This window comes from Sorex araneus, chromosome 1 (assembly GCF_027595985.1).
Source record: "Sorex araneus isolate mSorAra2 chromosome 1, mSorAra2.pri, whole genome shotgun sequence".
NCBI classification, from domain to species: Eukaryota; Metazoa; Chordata; class Mammalia; order Eulipotyphla; family Soricidae; genus Sorex; species Sorex araneus.
The window spans coordinates 5,306,682-5,326,618 of NC_073302.1; the positions used below are offsets into that span (position 1 = coordinate 5,306,682).

At 60.2% G+C, this 19,937-nt stretch overlaps 1 protein-coding gene across 5 annotated transcripts in view; it reads right to left on the reverse strand.

The window, feature by feature from the left end:
* The window catches only part of GARNL3 (GTPase activating Rap/RanGAP domain like 3), a 146,381-nt gene that overhangs the window by 1,580 nt on the left and 124,864 nt on the right, over positions 1-19,937 (reverse strand). For all 5 annotated transcript variants that reach the window (XM_055140411.1, XM_055140406.1, XM_055140417.1 and 2 more), the window contains 10 exons: positions 15,533-15,631; positions 15,182-15,298; positions 13,557-13,723; positions 13,019-13,177; positions 12,823-12,889; positions 7,553-7,660; positions 5,537-5,655; positions 3,478-3,616; positions 2,768-2,983; positions 234-360 (listed from right to left, as the gene is read on the reverse strand). In XM_055140411.1, the coding sequence (XP_054996386.1) occupies positions 234-360; positions 2,768-2,983; positions 3,478-3,616; positions 5,537-5,655; positions 7,553-7,660; positions 12,823-12,889; positions 13,019-13,177; positions 13,557-13,723; positions 15,182-15,298; positions 15,533-15,631 (1,318 nt within the window). The remainder of the gene's footprint in view (positions 1-233; positions 361-2,767; positions 2,984-3,477; positions 3,617-5,536; positions 5,656-7,552; positions 7,661-12,822; positions 12,890-13,018; positions 13,178-13,556; positions 13,724-15,181; positions 15,299-15,532; positions 15,632-19,937) is intronic.

A 19,937-nucleotide genomic window follows, 5' to 3' on the forward strand; every position in this document is an offset into this window, starting at 1 on the left:
TGTGAAGTGCCCACAGGAAGGCCAGGCCCAGTTTCTGTTCCCAGCAGAACTACCCAGCTCACCCACTGCCCCCCACTCTCTGAGCACTCCTGCGTTCGGAAACTTCTGGTCCGTCTGGGAGCAGCATCCACTGCCCCTGGGGCTGCCCGTCTGCTGGGGCAGGCCGGGGCTGGGTGCTGACCCTCAGGGGGCCTGGTGGGGGCAGTGCTGGGACTCCGGGCGATCACCATTACCTGTCGCTGCTTGTTGACCTCGCGGTCGCTGGCTTAGGGACTCCTGGGCTTTCTTCCAACCGCTTCCGGGCTTTGGACTTGGCCTTGGGAGCACCTTCCGGTCGGGGCCCACCTTCCTCGGAGAGGCCTGGGGGTGGGGGGAGAGTCGGGGGTCAGAGGCCAGGCAGGTGCCCCGAAGCCCATTCTCGGCTATGCAGCAGTGGATGCCTGGAGGAAAGTCGGAACGACCCAGAGATGCTGGAGCAGAGAGACAGTCGAGCTGGTCAAGGCGCCGCTTTCCGTGCAGTGGACCTGGATTCACTCCCTGGCACCTTCTACGGGCCCCACCAGCTGTGTTTCTTCAGCACAGAACCGGGAATAAGCCCTGAGTATCGTCCAGTGGGGCCCCCCAGACAAAAACAAACTAAAAGAGATGCTGAAATATCTGTTTTAAAGAAGGGTTTTATTTTTTTTCTCTTTTTATTAATTTTTTTGAATGTTGGGCCCCACCTGGCAATGCTGAGTGGTCACTTCTGGCTATGCACTCAGCAACGACTCCTAGTGGTGCCCGGGGACCATATGAGATGCCAAGGATCGAACCTGGATCGGCTGCGTGTGAAGCAAGTGCCCCTGCTGCACTGTCCCTCCAGCCCCACCGTTCCTGGTTTTATTATAATTACTGGCTTGGGGGCCATCCCGGCGATGTCCAGGAAGATGGATGCTACTGGCTCTGCTCTCAGGAATTACTCCCGGTGGCGCCTGGGAGATCATATGGAACCCGGGGGTCCAACCCGGGTCACCTGTCCTAGGCAAGTGCTCTACCCACGGTACTATCTCCTCGGTAAGGGATTTTCTTGGTGGTGGCAGATTTCTTTCTGGTGATAAATTATAGGTGGAATGAAAAAACAGGGACACAATAAAAGAGTGATCTGAAAGATTCTGACAAAGAGGGGGAAAATCTGCAATTCTATCCCCTGAACCTACATTTCTGCAACCTAGAAGGTGAGTTTCTGAGGGCCAGAGGGTCCAACAGCACCTCGGGGGGCAGGAGAGATAGTTACAGCAGCAGGGCACGGGCCTTGCACGCCACCAACCCGGGTTTGATCCCTGGCATGCCCAGCACTGCCAGGAGACCCCCGAGCACAGAACCAGGAGTAAGCCCTGAGCACTGCTGGGTGTTGCCCAAACACCTTCCCCCCCAATCAAGACAAAAACAGCACCATGCATGCTCTAAAAGCCCTTGTGCCCCCAGGACCCCCCTCCCCGACTTTGGAGGTCCCAGTGCCCTTAGCTAGTGGTTCTTGAATATTCCTTCAGGTCAGGGGCCGACTCAGACCCACCGCCCTTGCGGTCTCATGCCATGACCTCCCATTAAGGATTTTCAGGGCTGGAGCTATAGCACAGCGGGTAGGGAGTTTGCCTTGCACGTGGGTTCGATTCCCAGCATCCTATATGGCCCCTGAGCACTGCCAGGAGTAATTCCTGAGTGCAGAGCCAGGAGTAACCCCTGTGCATTGCTGGGTGAGACCCAAAAAGCAAAAATAAATAAATAAATAAATAAAAGAGTTCTCAAACCAGCTTGCGCTGATGTGAAATGTCACTTCTGCTCCTCATCACTTGGTCTTTGTGATTCTGAAACAGTTTCATCGGAGTGTTTTCACGGGGATCAGGCACTTTCTGTTTCTCTGCACTGGCACACTGAGAGGAAGGGGACAGCCTCTGCTGGGGGCTGCAGGCAGTGATAGCTGGTACACGCTGGCGGAGTGGGCACTTCCGCCCTGCCAGTGGGCAGTGCACTGAGACCTGCCTGGGGCTTCTAGACCTGCCTGACACTGCTAGGCCAATATACCAGCATCGCTTCATATGTTTTAAACATTTTGTCTCAGGGCTAGAGAGGCAGCATAGGGGTGAGGTGCTGCCTGCCTGCTGCCCCGATTTCAATCCTGAGCCCTGCGGTGTGGCCCGACTGCTCTCCAGAATCCCCTAAAAAACAACCCCCCCAAACCAGGAAACAAATTTAAAAAATGTGTCTTAGGGGTCAGAGAGCAGGTAGGACACTTGACTTGCCTTGCATGCTGCCAACCTAGGTTCAATCCTTGGCATCCCGTATGGTACCCAGAGCACTTCCAGGAACAATTCCTGGGTGCAGACCCAGGCGTAAGCCCTGAGCATCCCTGGGTTTGGCCCCCAAATAAAAAATCTGTCTCAAGTCAGACAAACTTTTTTTTTTCTTTTTGGGTCACACCCAGCGATGCTCAGAGCTTACTCCTGGCTCGGCACTGAGGAACTACTCCTGACAGTGCTCAGGGGACCATATGGAATGCCCGGGATCAAACCCGGGCAAGGCAAACGCCCTCCCCTCTGTACTCTTCTCTGGTCCTGCCAATGGCCTTGCTTCCTAAACATGCCCGGGTGGCTCTCCTGGGTGAGCACGCCCACTGGTGGCGGCCACCTCGGAGGGGACCCTGGGTGTGGGTGACTGGTCCTTTCCTGACTCCCGGCGAGGGGGCTGGTGGGTGGGCTTGTCCACGGCGAGACAGACACGGTGCTGGTACCTAGCAGCTCCCGGCGGGTCCTGCTGGCAATTTCCTTGATCTCCATGCGGGACAGGGACAAGGAATGTGTGACGGGAATGGCGGCGATGCCGAGGCCGATGGAGGTGGGTGGGGTGATGACCTTGGCCACCAAGGGCGACTTCAGGGGCCGCTCGATGCTCCTGCCCACGAGGTTTCGGAGCGGAATCTTGTACAGATTTCTGGACTGAGTTTCACCTGGGAAAGGATGGAGGCAACGACGTCAGGACTGGGTGACAGTTGCTTCCTCCACCGCGGTAGCTAAAGGGGAGTTAGCAGGGTGACACCAGGGTGGCACTTTGTGTCAATTGAGCACAATCAAGTGTGAGCCACCGGTGGTACGCGCCCCAAGGTGTCCGTGTTGCTGGTTGAATGTCTCCCCTTTTCTAAAGAGCCTGTGGCTTCGGGGTCCACACAGACACAGCAAGGGATCCTGGGACTGCCGGTGACGCCAGCCGAGTCCTGCCTGCCGCGGGCGGGGCCATTCCCTGGCCGGCCCGAGGGAAGGCGCACCGGGCTGTGGGGCTCGTACCCTTCCCGCCACCCCCCCCCAGGGAACAGCTATGGTCACAGGGCTGCTCAGGGAAGCAGGTGTGCGCTTGTGAGGGGTAACGGCGACCCTCAGAAGGAAGCCGGGGAGGCGGGACAGGGCCTGGAGAAATGTTGCTCTGCCAGTCAGAAGTGGGCCTCACCTTCCCTCAGGGAAGAAGGAAATACGGGGGCGTCCCGGCCCGGGGGAGTCTGGGGAGAATTGTGGGCGCTGGTGCCCTTGGAGCTGCCCGCGGACGAGACCTCATTGGCTGCTGAGGTGGCTGTGAAGTATATGTCCGACTGGAAGAAAGAGAAAGGACTCAGCTGCCCTGTGGCCAGGTGCCCTGGGTCACGGCCTGGAAGCTTCTGGAAGCTCTTCCTCAGGGCCCAGGGCAGGGCAGGGCCAAGCCCGGGAGGGGCTTCTGGAGGAAAGACGCCCCCGCCGGGCGGACCCCCACACCCCGCAGTTCTTCCTCCTGTCTGTCCACAGAGCTCAGGGGAGACAATCCCCACACCCAGGCTGCCCCTGCCTGGCCCCCTGGGCTCAGGGGGGACGAGGGTCGCCGCCCCCCAACTCTACACGGGCGTGCCCAGCACGCCCTCCTGGGGCCTGGGCAGAACCGCAGGACCCCGTTCTCAGGGACGTGGCAAACTGTCCCTTAAAGCCGTTAGACAATGTAAATAACCTCTAGAGACCAAAGGTTCTAGAAAGCACCATCAGCTCCTCCAGCTACTGAGCCCGTCACTGTCGGCGCTGCCTGTGGGAACAGCAGGGACAGCAACAGACGCTGCTGGGCACCCACAGAAGCTACTCTGGGCTGTCGCTCTGAGACTGAAGTCCGCCACAGGGACGAGTCACGCCACAGTGCGAGCTTAGGCACACACAATACACACACCACTCACCCCACTCACCCGCCTCACACATCACAGATGCACATACACTCACACTGTACAGGGAGTCACACACACCACACAGATAACACACATAAACACTTACATACCACACATCGCACACACCACAGACACACATACAGATATGTGCATATACACTCACACCACACAGATAGTTACATACACCACACACATACCACTTACACCACACAGATATACACTCACACCACACACAGACACACACATCACATATCACTCACTGCACATGTACCACATACACCACACACAAATATACACATACAGACTCACCACACACACCACATACACCATACACATATACACTCACACACCACAAACCACATATACCTCAAAGACATACACATGTACTCACACACCACACACACCACATCACTTAATCACCACACATGTACCACGTATACTGCACAGATATACACGCATATTCTCATACACCACACATACCATACACATATACACACCACACAGACACACACACACCACTTACCACACATATGCCACATACACCACACACAGGTAAGCACATATATACTCACATACCACTCAAAGCCACACACATCATCACTCACCATTTACCACAGACTCACATACCACACACCACATATGTCAAGCACATATACACTCACACACATATACTCACATACCACATACATATATTACACACCCCACACAATCACACATGCCCATGTACACATACAAACCACACATACAAACCATATATTCCAAGACACCCCTTTGGCCCCCACATACAGATAGTACACATACTCATGCACATATCACCACCCCATATACACATACACCACCCGCTACCACACACACACACACACACACACCCCTGCAGGGGAGTGGGCGCTCAAACACTGGGACAGAGTTGGCGGCCCCCGCCCCCCCCCGGCTGTGGGATACAAGGGTGCCCCCACCGCGATACACATTAACTGGCACAGCACCAGCAGATGCAGCGAGGACCGGCTGAGAGGCCGGAAGCAGGTGGCCTTGGGGGGGCTGACCCTGGGGGGCTGACTCTGGGGGGCTGACTCCTCCCCGCTGCCCCGGGTGCAGCTCCCGTGTCACAGCCTGGGCGGTCAGAGCCACCGTGAGTGGATGCCCGGCCGGGGGCAGGGAGCGGGGAGGCCGGGGGCGGCAGACCTTGCCCTCGGGGGGTGCCGCCCGGGGCCAGTCCTGGGGCCCTTTGCTCAGCACCCTCGAATCTGACAAGACCCAGGGCGGGGGGCGCTGGCACCTGCGGCCTGATCGCGGCACAGCCACGCGGAGCCCGGGGCGGGGCGGACTCACCCTGGAGGCCAGGAGCTGCAGCTGGGGCACCACCGCCGTGTGCACCAGGTTCCCGTTCACCGCCAGCCGGATCTCCATGGAGTCGGGGGTGAAGGCCAGGAGGTAGGGGAACGCGCACACTGCGGGGGAGGCGCCGGTCAGCACCCCGCGCCCGCGCCCCTCAGCCTGCCCGCCCTGACCGAGCCCTCCCCGCTCCGGGGTCCGCTCCTCACAGCCTCCACCCCGGGCCCCGAGGCCCCCCCAGGTCTCCAAGCACGAGGGGCTGGGCCCTGGCGGCCCCTCCTGAACCGCCCAACCCTGCTGGACGCGGCCTCTCCCTGCACCTGCCCCTCCGCCCGGAGCCCCGGCCACCCTTTCTGCCACGTGTCCCCTCCTCTCTGCCGGCCCCTCCGGACAGGGGCCCTGGGCCCGTCCCTGCTGTCCCTCACCGTGGCTCGGCCTCAGCTCAAGAAGGGCCCCTCTCCCTCACCTACTGACCTACTGACTTCTGGGCACCCCAGAGAGCTCCCGGCCAGCACCCTCTCCTGGGCCACCCCCGGACTCCAGCCTCCAGCTCCCAGGTGACCTGCAGGGGGGAGGCTCAGAACCTGGAAACCACAGTCTCCGAGCAGCCCTTTGGGGCGTGCACTGCCCCTCCCACCGACTCTGGACAGACCCCGCCCCCACCCGACTCTGGGAAGACCCCAGGCCCCTGACTCTGCGACTCAGGGAAGACTCCAGCCTCACAGCTCTGGACAGAATCCAGTTGGCACCCTCTCTGCCCCCCAACTCTGGGCAGACTCCGCCCCTGACTCTGGAGACTCCGCCCCTGACCCTGGGCAGACTCCGCCCCTGACTCTGAAGACTCCGCCCCCGACCCTGGACAGACTCCGCCCCTGACTTTGGAGACTCCGCCCCCGACCTGGGCAGACTCCGCCCCTAACTCTGAAGACTCCGCCCCCGACCCTGGGCAGACTCCGCCCCTGACTCTGAAGACCCCGCCCCTAACTCTGAAGACTCCGCCCCGACTCAGGCAGACCCCGCCCCGACTCTGGGCAGACTCAGCCCCCCACTCTGGGCGGGTGGAGGGCACCACAGATTTTTAGGATGACGAGAGTGCGAAAGAGCTAGGGGCTCCACAGACACAGTGCTGGGCTTTCTGTCAATAAATTTATTTTGGGGGGGCCTTCCAAGTGGCGCTCAGGAGGCCTGGGGGCCTCGGCGGCCGTTCTCAGCCAACAGGGCAGTCGAGGTGCTGCTTGGACCCTGGCATGCTGGGGGCCTCCGGGGCCGCACCCAATGGTGCCTGGGCCCAGGTGATGCCTGGCATCGCCAAGCTGGGTGCACACAGGCCGGGAAGGCCCCTGGACCGCCAGACTGTGTCCTGCCCCCCGGGGCATTCTGCATCTTGCTCACCTCCCTGGGGACGGGCGTCTCTCCCATCCTCCCCCGGGATCCTGGGTGGGCAGCAGCTGTGCGGGTGGGGAGGAACTCTACACCCCCCTCCCCCCACTGCTCTGCCCTTCCAGCCCGGCAGGCACCTCCTGCCACGAATTCCCCCACAGTCCACGTGAAGCGGGATTTGGCTTAGAGGATTTTGCCCAACCCCGCTTCTGTGAGTGCTCCGAGAATGTTTCCCGGCGGCTGGGATAAGCCATGGGGGTCTGTCTGCAGGGTGGGGGGATTGCTACATTCCAAGGGCCTCCGGAGTAGATCCTGAACAGCCACCAGCCCCGGGGCCGGGTGCCGTGTGGATGACAGGCCAAGCCCCTGAGCTTCTATGACGATTCTCCATTTCCAAGCACCCACACAGAGCCCCAGGATGTAAGGGCAGAGCCGGGTGCACAGACCTCCTCCCAGAGACGGTCAGCCCTTTCAGGCCAGAGTGTAGGGGAGTCTCTGAGAAAGGCAAGCCAGGCCCAGAGGTGCACTGACCCCCAAAGGCCGCCCACATGCCGGGTGCCCAGTGCTGGCGAGCTGGCTGGCGGAGGACCGCACCTCTGGGGCCAAGCGTGTGGGGACACGGGCTTCGCTTACCGATCGCATAAGGAGCCTGGTTCCAGCAGAACTGGAAATCGGACGCCGAGGGCTGCAGCAGAAGGGAGCCGGCGTTCCAGGGGCAGACCTTCTTATAGATGCAGCTGTCTGCAGGGGGACGGAAGCCGCACCTTCCGTTAGCGCCACACTCACAGGCGGGTGGCAGCATTGAAAAGGAAGAGGGGGTGGTGAGAGCCAGGGCACTGCCTGCTGTGTGCCAGGCTGACGGCTGGGCCGGAGCTCTGCAGGGGCAGGAGTGCAGGAGAGGGGCCATCACCCCCCGTCCACTCAGCAGGGCGCATCGTGGGAGACGGAGACGGTGCCTTCCCCTTCACCCCCATACCTGCCTATTTTTGGTTTGTGTTTTGGGTCATAGCGGGCAATATTGGCTTACTCCGGGCTCTGGGCTCAGGGATCAGTCCTTCTGGGCTCTGGGGAACAGAGGGGGTGCCAGGAATCGAACCAGGGTTGGCAGTGTGCAAGGCGAGTGCCTCAACCCCAATACTACCACTCCAAGGTGAGTGGGCACGGGTGGAGGGATGGGTAAACGATCACTGAATGAGTAAAACGCAAACACAAAAGTTCATAATTTTGTAATTGTACATCACAGTGATTCTCTAATAAAATTTTTTTTAAAAATACTACCACTCCACTCCCTGCTTCGGGATTTTGAGGACTCTCAACTCTCAACGTCGTTGCTCACGCGTTTGCCTCTCCCAGGATACCGCCCGCCCGTGGCTCGAACATCAGCAGATTGCTGTCTCCCCTGGAGATCCGGGGGGCAGCGACGCATTCCAACCTGGTTATTTTGAGGGCAGTGCTCAGGGGACCCTGCGGTGCTAGGGTTGAGGCTGGGGACCCCCAACGTGCAAAGCGTGTGCTCCAGTCCTCTGAGCTGTCTCCCCAGCCCAAGACTTAAATTTCTCTTTTGCTTTTGTTTTTGGGGTCGCCCCCAGCGATGTTCAGGGCTTACTCCTGGCCCTGCACTCAGGAATCACTCCTGGAGGTGCTCGGGGGACCATATGGGATGCCGGGGATTGAACCTGGGTTAGCCGCGTGCGAGGCAAATGCCCTCCCCGCTGTGCTATCGCTCTGGCCCAACTTAATTTTTTAATTTAAGAAGTGTACCCGCTTTCTCTTCGCTGTATCCCTGTGAACAGGGCTTGTACACTGTCGTGGGGTCCAGGGATCTGGCTCAGGTTTGTGGGGGCTGTTGGGGACCCCTCATGCTTTCAAGGGAGGATCCACAACACAGTCACCCTGCACCCCCAGTTCTGTCTCTCCCCCACCCCAACTCTATGTCTCCCTTCAGCGGGGGCGGGGGGAAGGGCGTCTCCATCCTTGGCTTTAGCTGGGAGCCCGCTCGTCACAGCAGCAAAGCGTGGGTCGAGTATGAGGCCTCCTGGCTCTGCCCCACTGCTCTCGCTGTGGCCCCATAAAACCCCAGAGACCCCCCCTCTACGCCCCCCCACCCCCTGGGCTCTAGGACTTGCTCCTTGCTGTGAAGCCTTTTCCATGCACTCGCCCCTGCCCCCACTCTGCTGTGGCCACTCTGGGCGTTCCGGGGCCCCTGGAACATTCTGGGGCTGGCTTGTAAAACTCACCCTTGACGTGCCCTCCGGGGCCCCCCTCCGCGTCCCTGGCTGGTGCCCCCCGCCCGAGACGTCAGCTCAGGGGGCGGAGGCTGAGGCCCTGCTGGGGTTCCATGGCGCCTGGGGCCCCGCCAGCCCCGTAGCCAGCACATCTCCACTCCCCGTGGGGCTGAGGGGTCCCCTGAGTGCGGCCGGGTGGGCCCCACCCCAGCCTATGCAGAGTGGCCTGTAGTAAGAAGCTTCCGGAGGCTGGGGGGGGATCCCCTCTAGTCAGAGCCCCCCACCCCAATAGCAGGCCACCCCTCACTCCGCCAGAGCCCAGAGAAGGCAGAACTGCTTCCCCCAAACCGTGAGTGCGGGTCCCTGAGGGGGCGCCAGACCTAGTGATGCCTGGGGCAGCCCCCTCGCCCCCCACCCCCCGCCGTGCTCTCTGTGCCCCAGGCCTGGCCCGAGGCGTCCAGGGTGGGGGAATGGCCGGGCCGGTGGGCTCTGAGGGCTGCCCCAGGCTTCGGGTGCAGGACAGGGCCGCCGGGCCGCTTCCACTGCAAACTCAAACTTCTCTGGAGAAAAGGCCCCAGAGTGCACGGCGGGTCCTTGGCGTGGAAAGCTGGTTTCTGTGTCTGCACCAAGTGGGGGCAAGGTACAGCCTGGGGGGCCCGGGGGCTGTCACAGGTGTGAGCTCTAAGTGCTCACCACAGCGTCTCGTGACTCATCTGGGGGGGAGCGGGAGGCTGGGAGGGGCCGCCCCGGGGTGCAGGGCGCCGAGAGGAGCTCCTCAGAGGCCCCAGGGAGGACCCTGCAGGGGGGAGGTGTGAAGGTGAGCGCAGCATGTGACACGCAGTCAAGGTGTCATGCCTGGGTGCGAGGTTCGCAGCCAAATCTGTCTGTTTCTGTGGGGGTGGGGAGAGGCCAGAACTGTGCGCTCAGGAATCACTCCTAGGGGGTTCAGGGGCCCCTGTCTGGTGCTGGGGCTCGAACCCGGGTCTTCTGTGTTCAAGACAAAAAGTCCTGCCACTGTACTATCACTCCCATTCCTACTTTTTTTTTTTTTCCTTTTTGGGTCACACCCGGCAGTGCTCAGGGGTTCCTCCTGGCTCTGTACTCAGGAACTACTCCTGGCGGTGCTTGGGGAACCCTGAGGGACGCCGGGGATTGAACCTGGATCGGCCGCGCGTGCTGTGTTATCGCTCTGGCCCCGACCTCTATTTCTCCAAGCCAACACTGGCTTTCAAGATGGACATAAAAATGTCATCAACAATCCAAAGTATTTACACCTTCCCTCCCCAGAAGCTCTCAAGTACAACCAAGAAAAACATGACAAGAAGTTACAGCCTCTATTATAAAACTTTTATCTGTCCTGTATTTGAGATAAACATTCTTGGGGGTTGGGGGCTGGAGCGATAGCACAGCGGGTAGGGCATTTGCCTTGCACGTGGCCGACCCGGGTTCGATTCCCAGCATCCCATGTGGTTCCCTGAGCACCATCAGGGGTGATTCCTGAGTACACGAGCCAGGAGTAACCCCTGTGCATCGCCAGGTGTGACCCAAAAAGGAAAAAAAAAATTCTTGGGGGCTGGGGAGATGGTCTAAGGGTGAGTGTTCGGGCTTTACATGTGGGGCTTGCCCGTGGCACCGCCTGGTCTCCGCGGCACTGCCAAGCATGACCACGAGTCACCCTGAGCCCCGCCAGGCGTGGCCCTAAAAGTCAAACAAAAGGGTTTTTTCCTCCAAAAAAAAAAAAATCTGAGTTTCAAAGCACTATTGTTCTGCTCGTTTTAACAGTGGAGCAGTGGGCAGCACCCCCACCCCTGCATGAGCCTGAGCTGCCAGCCGACCCCAGGGCTGGGGGGACCAGCTGTTTCTGGGGGGCTGTTCCCCGGAGCTGGGAGAAAGCTGATACAGAACAAATGGGTGCAGCACCGGGCTTAGAGTCGACGGCATTCACTTCCGTGCCCAGGTTGCGAGGGCGGGTGGTGTCTCCCTTCTAGAATCCCGCTCTGGGCGCCGAGGGCAGCCGGCAGGGCGCCACCGCACTCGGCTGGGTCTCCGGCCTGTCGGGGCGGGCCCCTGAGTGCAGAGCCAGGAGTAAGCCCCGAGCACTGCCGAAAGTGGCCCCCAAACAGAACAACAAAACGCAACAAAAGCATCCTGCTCTCTTTCTCTGTCTACCTGCTGTGTCCCGAGATCCCACCCAGATCCCACCCAGCCTCGCATGGGTCACGGGGAGAGGCCCGAGGCCCAGGCTTGGCTGGCAGATGGTCCCTTCTGCGAGCAACACCGTTCACAGGTGACAGTGACCTGCAGCGGGGGCCCCGCCTCTGGGGCAGTGTGGGACCCACAGCAGAGCCGGGGGGCCTGCGGCTGCTACCCTGACCGAGTGGGTGCTGGGGGACCCACTGCTTTGAGAAGGCTCACCGCACTGGGGGTAGAATCCGCCCCCAGGACCAATGTGCCCGAAGAGACCCTTTTTCCCACCCCCGCCCCGCACACCTGGGCTTTGAAGGACTAAGGAGTCCTACCCAGCAGATCTGGCCAATCAGAGCTTTGGCAAACTGTCTCCCCAGCCCACGCCCAGCTCGTGAAGAAAACTGGGATGGGAGCGAGGCTGCCGGTGACGCCGAGAAAAGCCGCGGGAAAGCTGAACAGTTCCGGACTGAGGACAGAGTCAGACTGGGCAGCCTCACCCAGAAAAACACCCCCCAGGGCTGGGGCGGCAGCACAGCGGGGAGGGTGTTTGTTTGCCTTGCACTCGGCCGACCCAGGTTCGATTCCCGGCATCCCATAGGGTCCCCCGAGCACCACCAGGAGTAATTCCTGAGGGCATGAGCCAGGAGGAACCCCTGAGCATCGCCGGGTGTGACCCAAAAAGCCAAAAACAAAGACAAAAACAGAAAAACACCTTCAACACCTTCCGTCCTTCTTAGCCTTTGAAAGATCCCTGTCAGGGGCCAGACAGGTAGTACAGCAGGTCGGGCACTTGCCTTGCACACAGCTAACCTGGGTGCGAGCCCGGATACTTCACAGGCTACCCAAAGCCACACCTTGAGCCAGGACTAAGCCTTGAGCACCGCTGGGGGTGGCCCCAACAAACCAAACAAAGCCATAAAACAAAACACCTCTTTGCGTGAAGCGTATTTGAAATGCTGGGAGCCCTCCCACCCTACCGGGCCTTCGATTTGCCACAAGCCCACCCTGTCCCCTGGCAGAGGCCACGCACATGCCAAGGTGCAAACACCGCACCAGGGCCCTGGGTGGTGGGTGGGGCCCTGACCTGGGGTGGGTTTCGACTAGCGGGACGAGGAGCACTGTGCAGGGCAGATCTGAAGGGAGCACTATGAAGGGGAGATTTGAAGGGAGCACTGCACAGAGCAGATCTGAAGGGAGCACTATGAAGGGGAGATTTGAAGGGAGCACTGTGCAGGGCAGATCTAAAGGGAGCACTGCACAGGGCAGATCTGAAGGGAGCACTGTGCAGGGCAGATCTGAGGGGAGCATTGCACAGGGCAGATCTGAGGGGAGCACTGTACAGGGAAGCTCTGAGGGGAGCACTGTGCAGGGCAGCTCTGAGGGGAGCACTGTGCAGGGAAGATCTGAGGGGAGCACTGTGCAGGGCAGCTCTGAGGGGAGCACTGTGCAGGCAGAAAGCGCAGGGGCGGGGCGGGGCGGGCCCCCACTCACAGTTGTAGCACAGCAGCAGCCCCGCCTCCCCGTCTTCATACACGTCGATAGCGGCCACAAAATTAACCTGCAGTGACAACGGGCGACGGGGTGGGCAGGCGGCCCCGGCCCCCACACGCCCTCTCGGCAGCCCCGGGGCCCTTGCCCCTGCCGCGGGGAGCCAGGGCGACACAGCGGCAGCCCGCCCGGCACTCACCCTGCTGGCCTCCACGTGGTGCAGCCGGAAGGCCTCGCCCGTGCTCTCATTCACCAGGTCGAACTGGTGCCGGTAGGCCACGCAGATGAGGTTGTCGCTCTCCTCGCTCGGCCCGTCCACCAGGGTCATCACGACGGGCGCGTCGGACAGGCAGATCTCCTGCGGGCGGGCGACGGGGGGGGGCAGGGGGACACGCGTCAGAGCCCGCGCCCTCCAGCTCCTGAGGGGAAACCCGGGGCCACAGGGGACGGGGGCGTCTCCGGGGACACACGCAGGACAGTCGGGTCCACGGCCGGCTCACACGGGCCTCGGCCCTGGGGCTGAATCACGCTGTGACCTGGCCGGGGAGGGGGCGGCTCCTTACAGGACGGGCCCCTCGGGCCGACGGGGGCACGAATGGGGGGTGGGGGGAGGGGCATCCCCGCTTGCTGGGCCCCCGGAGGAGGGAGGAGCCCACGCGTGGGGCTCCTGGGCAGCGGGACGACCCCCCCGCCCCGCCCCCGCCGCCTCCCCAGCCCCGGGTGCGAGGGGCACGGACCCTGATGTACTGGAATTCCTCCACGGGCGACTCGGGCAGGGGCGGCGACAGCAGGACGCCGGCGCCCGGCCTGGGCTTGCGCGTGATGAGCAGCAGCTTGTTGCGGATGGCCACGACCACGCGCAGCGCCCGGCTGTGGTGCGTGTTGATGGCGTACAGGTGGCAGCCTGGCGGGGAGGAGCCGCGTCACCCTCGGCGGGGTGGGCTGGGCGGGGACGGGCCCAGCGGTCTGCACCACCCCCCAAGACCCCCTCCGAGAACTCCGGGACGGGGGAGCCCAGAGCATCGAGGGCCGTGGAGGGAGCCTGGCTCTGTGCCAGGGTATGACGGCGGTGACGGGGACACGGTCCTTCTCGCCCAGAGCTTGTGGCCTTAGTCCTGGGGCAGGAAGGGGAGGCGGAGGGGGAGGCCCGAGAGCTTGTGGCGGGAGGCAGAAGCCGGCACAGGGGCTGAGGCGCCTGCTCTACGCCCGGCCAACCCTAGTTCAAAATCCCGCACCACACAGGGTCCCAGAGCACTGCCAGGTGTGACCCCAACAAGGAGGAAGCCGCATGTGGCATGTGCACGTGACGGGGAAGATCAAAGCCGGCACCGTGCACGGGGGTCAGGGGAGGACCAAGACCAGAAGCTTCTTCTCGCTCATTGGTGGCACAGGAACAAAACAGAGGCTTTCAATGGGGGCTGGAGCGACAGCACAGCGGGGAGGGCGTTTGCCTTGCACGCGGCCGACCCGGGTTCGATTCCCAGCATCCCCTATGGTCCCCTGAGCACTGCCAGGAGTGATTCCTGAGTGCAGAGCCAGGAGTAACCCCTGTGCATCGCCGGGTGTGACCCCAAAAGCAAAAAAAAAAAAAAAAAAGGCTTTCAATGACGACAAACTGGGCGCTGGTTACAAACTGATTCCTGAGCAGTCGGGGTGGGGGTGCAGAGAAAGGGCACCAGGAGGGGCCTCGGGGGCCAGCGTGACAGCTCAGTGGGGAAGGCGCTGGCCTTGCTCGCAGCTGACCAGGGTGGGATCCCCGGCGTCCCACCCGGGTCTCCGAGCACCGCCAGGAGTGATCCCTGAGCGCAGAGCCGGAGGTGGGACGCTCACACATCGAAACCACATTATGGCCCCCGCGGCAGTGATAAACACAGAGGAGGGAGAGGAGAGGAGCCCAGGGCCGGCTGGCAAGTGTGACCCCGGCCGCCTAGCCGAAACCCCGCCCAGGGGAGGAGGTGGGGAAACAGGAGGGGTCCGGTCTACGGGGTCTTTCGGGCAGTTGGCGATCAGAGCTGATCTCCCCCCGGAACCCCCGAACCCGTGCCAGGCCCCGGAGCTGTTTCCCTTAGGAAGACCGAGTTTGTGGGGGCTCCAAGCAGCAACCAAGCCCACGACCTCCAGTGGGACTCGGGGCTTCCTGTGTCGATGACCCCCTGCACGTCTGTCCGAATTGGTCCCACTCAGAGCAGAGCGACCTTCGGCCACTGTGCCCAGTCCCTCTCACCAGCCCCGCTGCCCCGGGCCTCAGCCCAGGACTCCCGGTCAGCCTGGGGGGGGCCCTTCCTCCTGGAGCCCTGCCCTTAGCACTACGCCCCCCGGGTCGGCCCTGGGCCCTCCCCTCCCGCCCGGGCGCGGGCGTCACCCCTCGTCTTCTCCAGCTTGTTCTCCCGGCAGTCACACTTGCTCCGCAGGCCCTGCTTGCTCTCCAGGCTCCTCTGCACGGCGCTGAGCCTGAAGACGAAGAGGCGCGCGTCCTTCCCTGCGGGGGAGACGGGACCGGGTGCCCCATTAGGTCCCCCACAAGCACTGCAGGCCGAGCAGGGCAGTGAGCACCAGAGAGCCCCTCACTGCCTGTGGGCAAGAGGGCATCTAAGGATGCTTCTCCCCTCCCCCACCCCCACGGCGCCCTCCTCAGAGGACAAATGGCTCCGGGCCCCAGCACGGGGCCCTGCCTGCCCTGCCCTGGGGACACCGGGCCCGGCGGCGCGAGCACCTTTGTCCGCTCTGAGGATCAGCAGGTCCAGGGGCTCCAGCACGTGCATCTGTTTCACGGGCAGAGTCTTGTCGAAGACCGGCACGGGCGGGAGGCCGTCTGCAGAAGGAGCCCTGGTCACCCCGAGAGCTTTCCAGCACCCCCCTGAAGGGGCTGGGGGGCACGGAGGGAGCTTCGAGAGTTGCCCTCAGCTCATCACTAAGTTCAAGCATCGCCTGCCACGGTGCTTGAACTTAGGGGAGGACTAGCTCAGAGCTCCCCCTGGCGGGCGTTCTGGGTGGTGCGGGCAAGGCCCAGGCCTCGGTTCCGGTTCACCCCAGGAGAAGCATCCCCCACCACGTCAAATAAAGAGACCCAGACTTTTCTTTGGATTGTTTTTTTTTTTTTGCTTTTTGGGTCACACCTGGCTCTGCACTCAGGAATTACTCCTGGTGGTGCTCAGGGGACCATATGGGATGCTGGGAATTGAACCCGGGTCGACCGCATGCAAGGAAAACGCACTACCCGCTGTGCTATTGCTCCAGCCCCTTCTCTTCAGTTTTTTTTTTGCTTTTTAGGTCACACTCGGCGATGCTCAGGGGGTTACTCCTGGCTCTGCACTCAGGAATTACCCCTGGCCGTGCTCAGGGGACCATATGGGATTCTGGGAATCGAACCCGGGTCGGCCGCGTGCAAGGCAAACGCCCTCCCTGCTGTGCTATTGCTCCAGCCCCTCTCTTCAGATTTTTATGTCTGATTTGCCACGATAAAGTACCTTCGGTCTCAAAATAAAAAAAAATAGTACCTTCGGTCTCTGAGACAGAACTGAGAGACTGAAGGTACTTTATCGTGGCAAATAAGACAAGGCTAAAAGACACACGTCCTTTTCCGTATAAAATCCACTGCAGGGACCAAAGCAATAGTACAGTGGGGCAGACGCTTCCCTTGCACCTGGCTTCCCAGATTTCTATCCCCGGCACTACCTGTGACCCCTGGACACCACCAGGAGTGATCGCTGAGCACAGCACCAGGAGACAGCCCTGAGCATGGCTGGGATAGAACTAAAAAACACAGCCAACCAACAAACAACCCAGCTCCAGGGCTGGAGCAATAGCACAACAGGTAGGGCATTTGCCTTGCACGCGCCCAACCCAGGTTCGATTCCCAGCATCCCATATGGTCCCCTGAGCATCGCCAGGGGCGATTCCTGAGTACAGAGCCAGGAGTGACCCCTGTGCATCACCAGGTGTGATCCAAAAAGAAAAAAAATCCAAAACCCCAGCTCCAAACACCCTCTTCCAATACGCCCCGCACCTACCTGTCTCAACAGTAACTCACCTGCTAGTTTTTTTTGGTTTTCCCATATAGGAACATGAAATCACTTTAGACCAAGACAAGAGTAACGTATCACTATTTGACAAATATTTTTGTTTAGACTGTGGACCTGGGTTGGCTGCGTGCCCCGGACTCAGCAGTCGAGCCTGCCAGCCGTGTCTGCACTGGAGACTGGGTCGAGGCCCCAGTTCTGGGCGAGTCTCTGGTCTGTGAGTGCCAACGCGTCCGCCTTCCTCGTCCCTCACCCCGGGTCTCCCCAGAGGAACTGCATCTCCGCTTCTCTATATGGCGGGGGGTGGGGGGAGGAGGGGGGAGCATGACTTGATTTCTTCAAACGTGGGACCATTTCTTCAAACTACAGCACCTGGTACCATGCTGCAGGAATAAGCCGGACTCTCTCCCCTTTGGGGAAGCCCTAAGTGGCCCGAGGCGGTTTCATCTGTGGGTTTGTTTATTTATTTATGTAGTGGAAGGGGTGGGGAGGAGGCAGCAGGCAATGAACTTCAGGGAAAAAAAAGCCTTAGAGCAAAGCCGTGCTGGGCGGGAGGGAAAGGGTTAAGGAGCGTGCCTTGCACGTGGCTGGCAGACCGCACAGTCCCCTGAGCACTGCCAGGGGTGGCTCTGGAGGCCCCAGCACTGTGGGGGGGGGGGGTCCCGGGTAACACTCAGCACAGCCTTGGGCCACTGCCTTGAACCAACTGGCCAAGAATCGCCAGGAGTGGCCCCTGGCCTCCCGAGCACGATGGCTGGGGAGGGTCCTTCTGGCCCAGAAGAGGGAAGAAATATTTGGAGAGACGAAAAGCCACAGGAGCACTGAGGAATGATTAGCGAGCTGAGGTCTGTTCTCTAAAATGAGGGGTGCCCTGCCGCCAGCTCGGGACTCGCCCGAGACCCCTGGGGGTCTTTTCTTTCTTTCTCCTTTCTTTCTTTCTTTCTCTCTTTCCTCTCTCCTTGGAAACTGCTCCTGAACATGTCATCTTTTAGAACTGTCTTTTTGGATCGTTTCTTTCTTTTTTCTCTCTTTCTCTCTTTCTTTCTTTCTTCCTTTCTTTCTTTCTTTCTTTCTTTCTTTCTTTCTGAACTGTCTTTTTGGATCTTTTCTTTCTCTCTTTTCCTTCCTTCCCTCCCTCCCTCCCTTTCTTTCTCTTCTTTCTTTCTTTCTTTCTTTCTTTCTTTCTTTCTTTCTTTCTTTCTTTCTTTCTTTCTTTCTTTCTTTCTTTCTTTCTTTCTTTCTTTCTTTCTTTCTTTCTTTCTTTCTTTCTTTCTTTCTTTCTTTCCTCTCTCCTTGGAACCTGCTCCTGAAGACATGATCTTTTGGAACTGTCTTTTTGGATCTTTTCTTTCTTTTCTTTCTCTCTTTCTTTCTTCTTTTTGGGTCACACCCAGCGATGCACAGGGGTTACTCCTGGCTCTGCACTCAGGAATTACTCCTGGCGGTGCTCAGGGGACCATACGGGATGCTGGGGATTGAACCCGGGTCTGCCGCGTGTGAGGCAAACGCTCTACCCGCTGTGCTATTGCTCCAGCCTCTGGAATTGACTTTTCTGCCAGGGCAAAACCCCAAATCAACGGCCCCAGGCGGCCGCATTCATCTTTCAAGGCTTAAATACACAGGACCTCTGACTTTTGAAAGGTGACCTTGAAAGGAGCAGCTCTCAGGGGGCTGAGGCTAATGAGATTACGGGAGACTAATGGCGCAGAGCAGAGGCCGGCCTGAAGGGAAACGGAGAGCCTGAGCCGCAGGGAAATGATCCCTGATCTGATTAGGCGCAGACAAAACAGGGGTAAACAAAGAATTAACGGGGAAAGATGGCTCGGTGCCCCAGCAGCACTGCAAAGACCGGCCAGAGGGCTCCTCTCCTCAGCCTCAAGCCGGGGGAGGGAACCAGAATTCTGGCCCCAAGGATCCCACTGAGCGGGGCATGGGCTCACTCTGCCGCCATGGGGCCATGGGCAAGGGTGGGCCTCACATGTGGGGGCCACGGGGCTGGAGAGAGAGCACAGAGGGGAGGGCGTTTGTCTTGCGAGAGGCTAACCCGGGTTCAACCCCCGGCATCCTATATGGTCTCCCGAACACCGCCAGGAGTAATTCCCGAGTGCAAAGCATCGCTGGGTCTCTGTATCACTGTCATGCCGTTGATCATAGAGTTTCTTGAGCGGGCGCCAGTAACGCCTCCATTCGTCCTAGCTCAGATTTTAGCAGCCTCTCTTGACTCATTCTTTTTTTTTTTTTTGCTTTTTGGGTCACATCTGGCGATGCACAGGGGTTACTCCTGGCTCTGCACTCAGGAATCACTCCTGGCAGTGCTCAGGGGACCATATGGAATGCTGGGAATTGAACCCGGGTCGGCTGCGTGCAAGGCAAACGCCCTACCCGCTGTGCTATTGCTCCAGCCTCTTGACTCATTCTTCCCAGTAGTGCCGCACTGGAGGCTCTTTCAGGGTCAGGGGGATGAGACCCATCATTATTACTGTGTTTGGCACATCGAATATGCCACAGGGAGTTTGCCAGGCTCTGCTGTGCAGGCAGGATGTTCTCGGTACCTTGCCAGGTTCTCTGAGAGGGGGAACTAGCTGTAAGAGGTTGCAGATGCACGCTGGAGCCTTGTTTTATAGTCTCTGGATCTTTTCCACTGATGGGATTACGTGGTGCCGGGGGCAGTTTGTGGCAGTCTCTTGCCCCTGCGCCTGGCTGTCTTCACCCGGGTCCCTCGGAGCAGGGCAGGGCGGGTTGAGTTTCCCTCCCCGCCCCGAGCAAAGCCCCGGCAGCCGAAGGCCTCCGGAACCCAGCCACAGCCATGCTCAAGGCCCCTCTCCACACGCTCAGACGAGCCTCACGCGTGAAGGAGCCAAGAGCATCGCTGGGTGTGACCCCAAATGCAAAATCAACAGCAACAACAAGATAACAAGTGTGGGGGCAGGAAGGTTCTGGAAACCCACCATCTTTACCTCTGACACCACCCTATAGCGTTCAGAGAGGGGCTGGGCCGTTCTGCCCTGAGTTTAGTGCTTTTGTGGAGGGTGGGGGGTGGTCCCCAGCCTAGCGGCCATTCCCAATCGTGTTAACCCCCGTGGCATGAGCCCTGCCTGG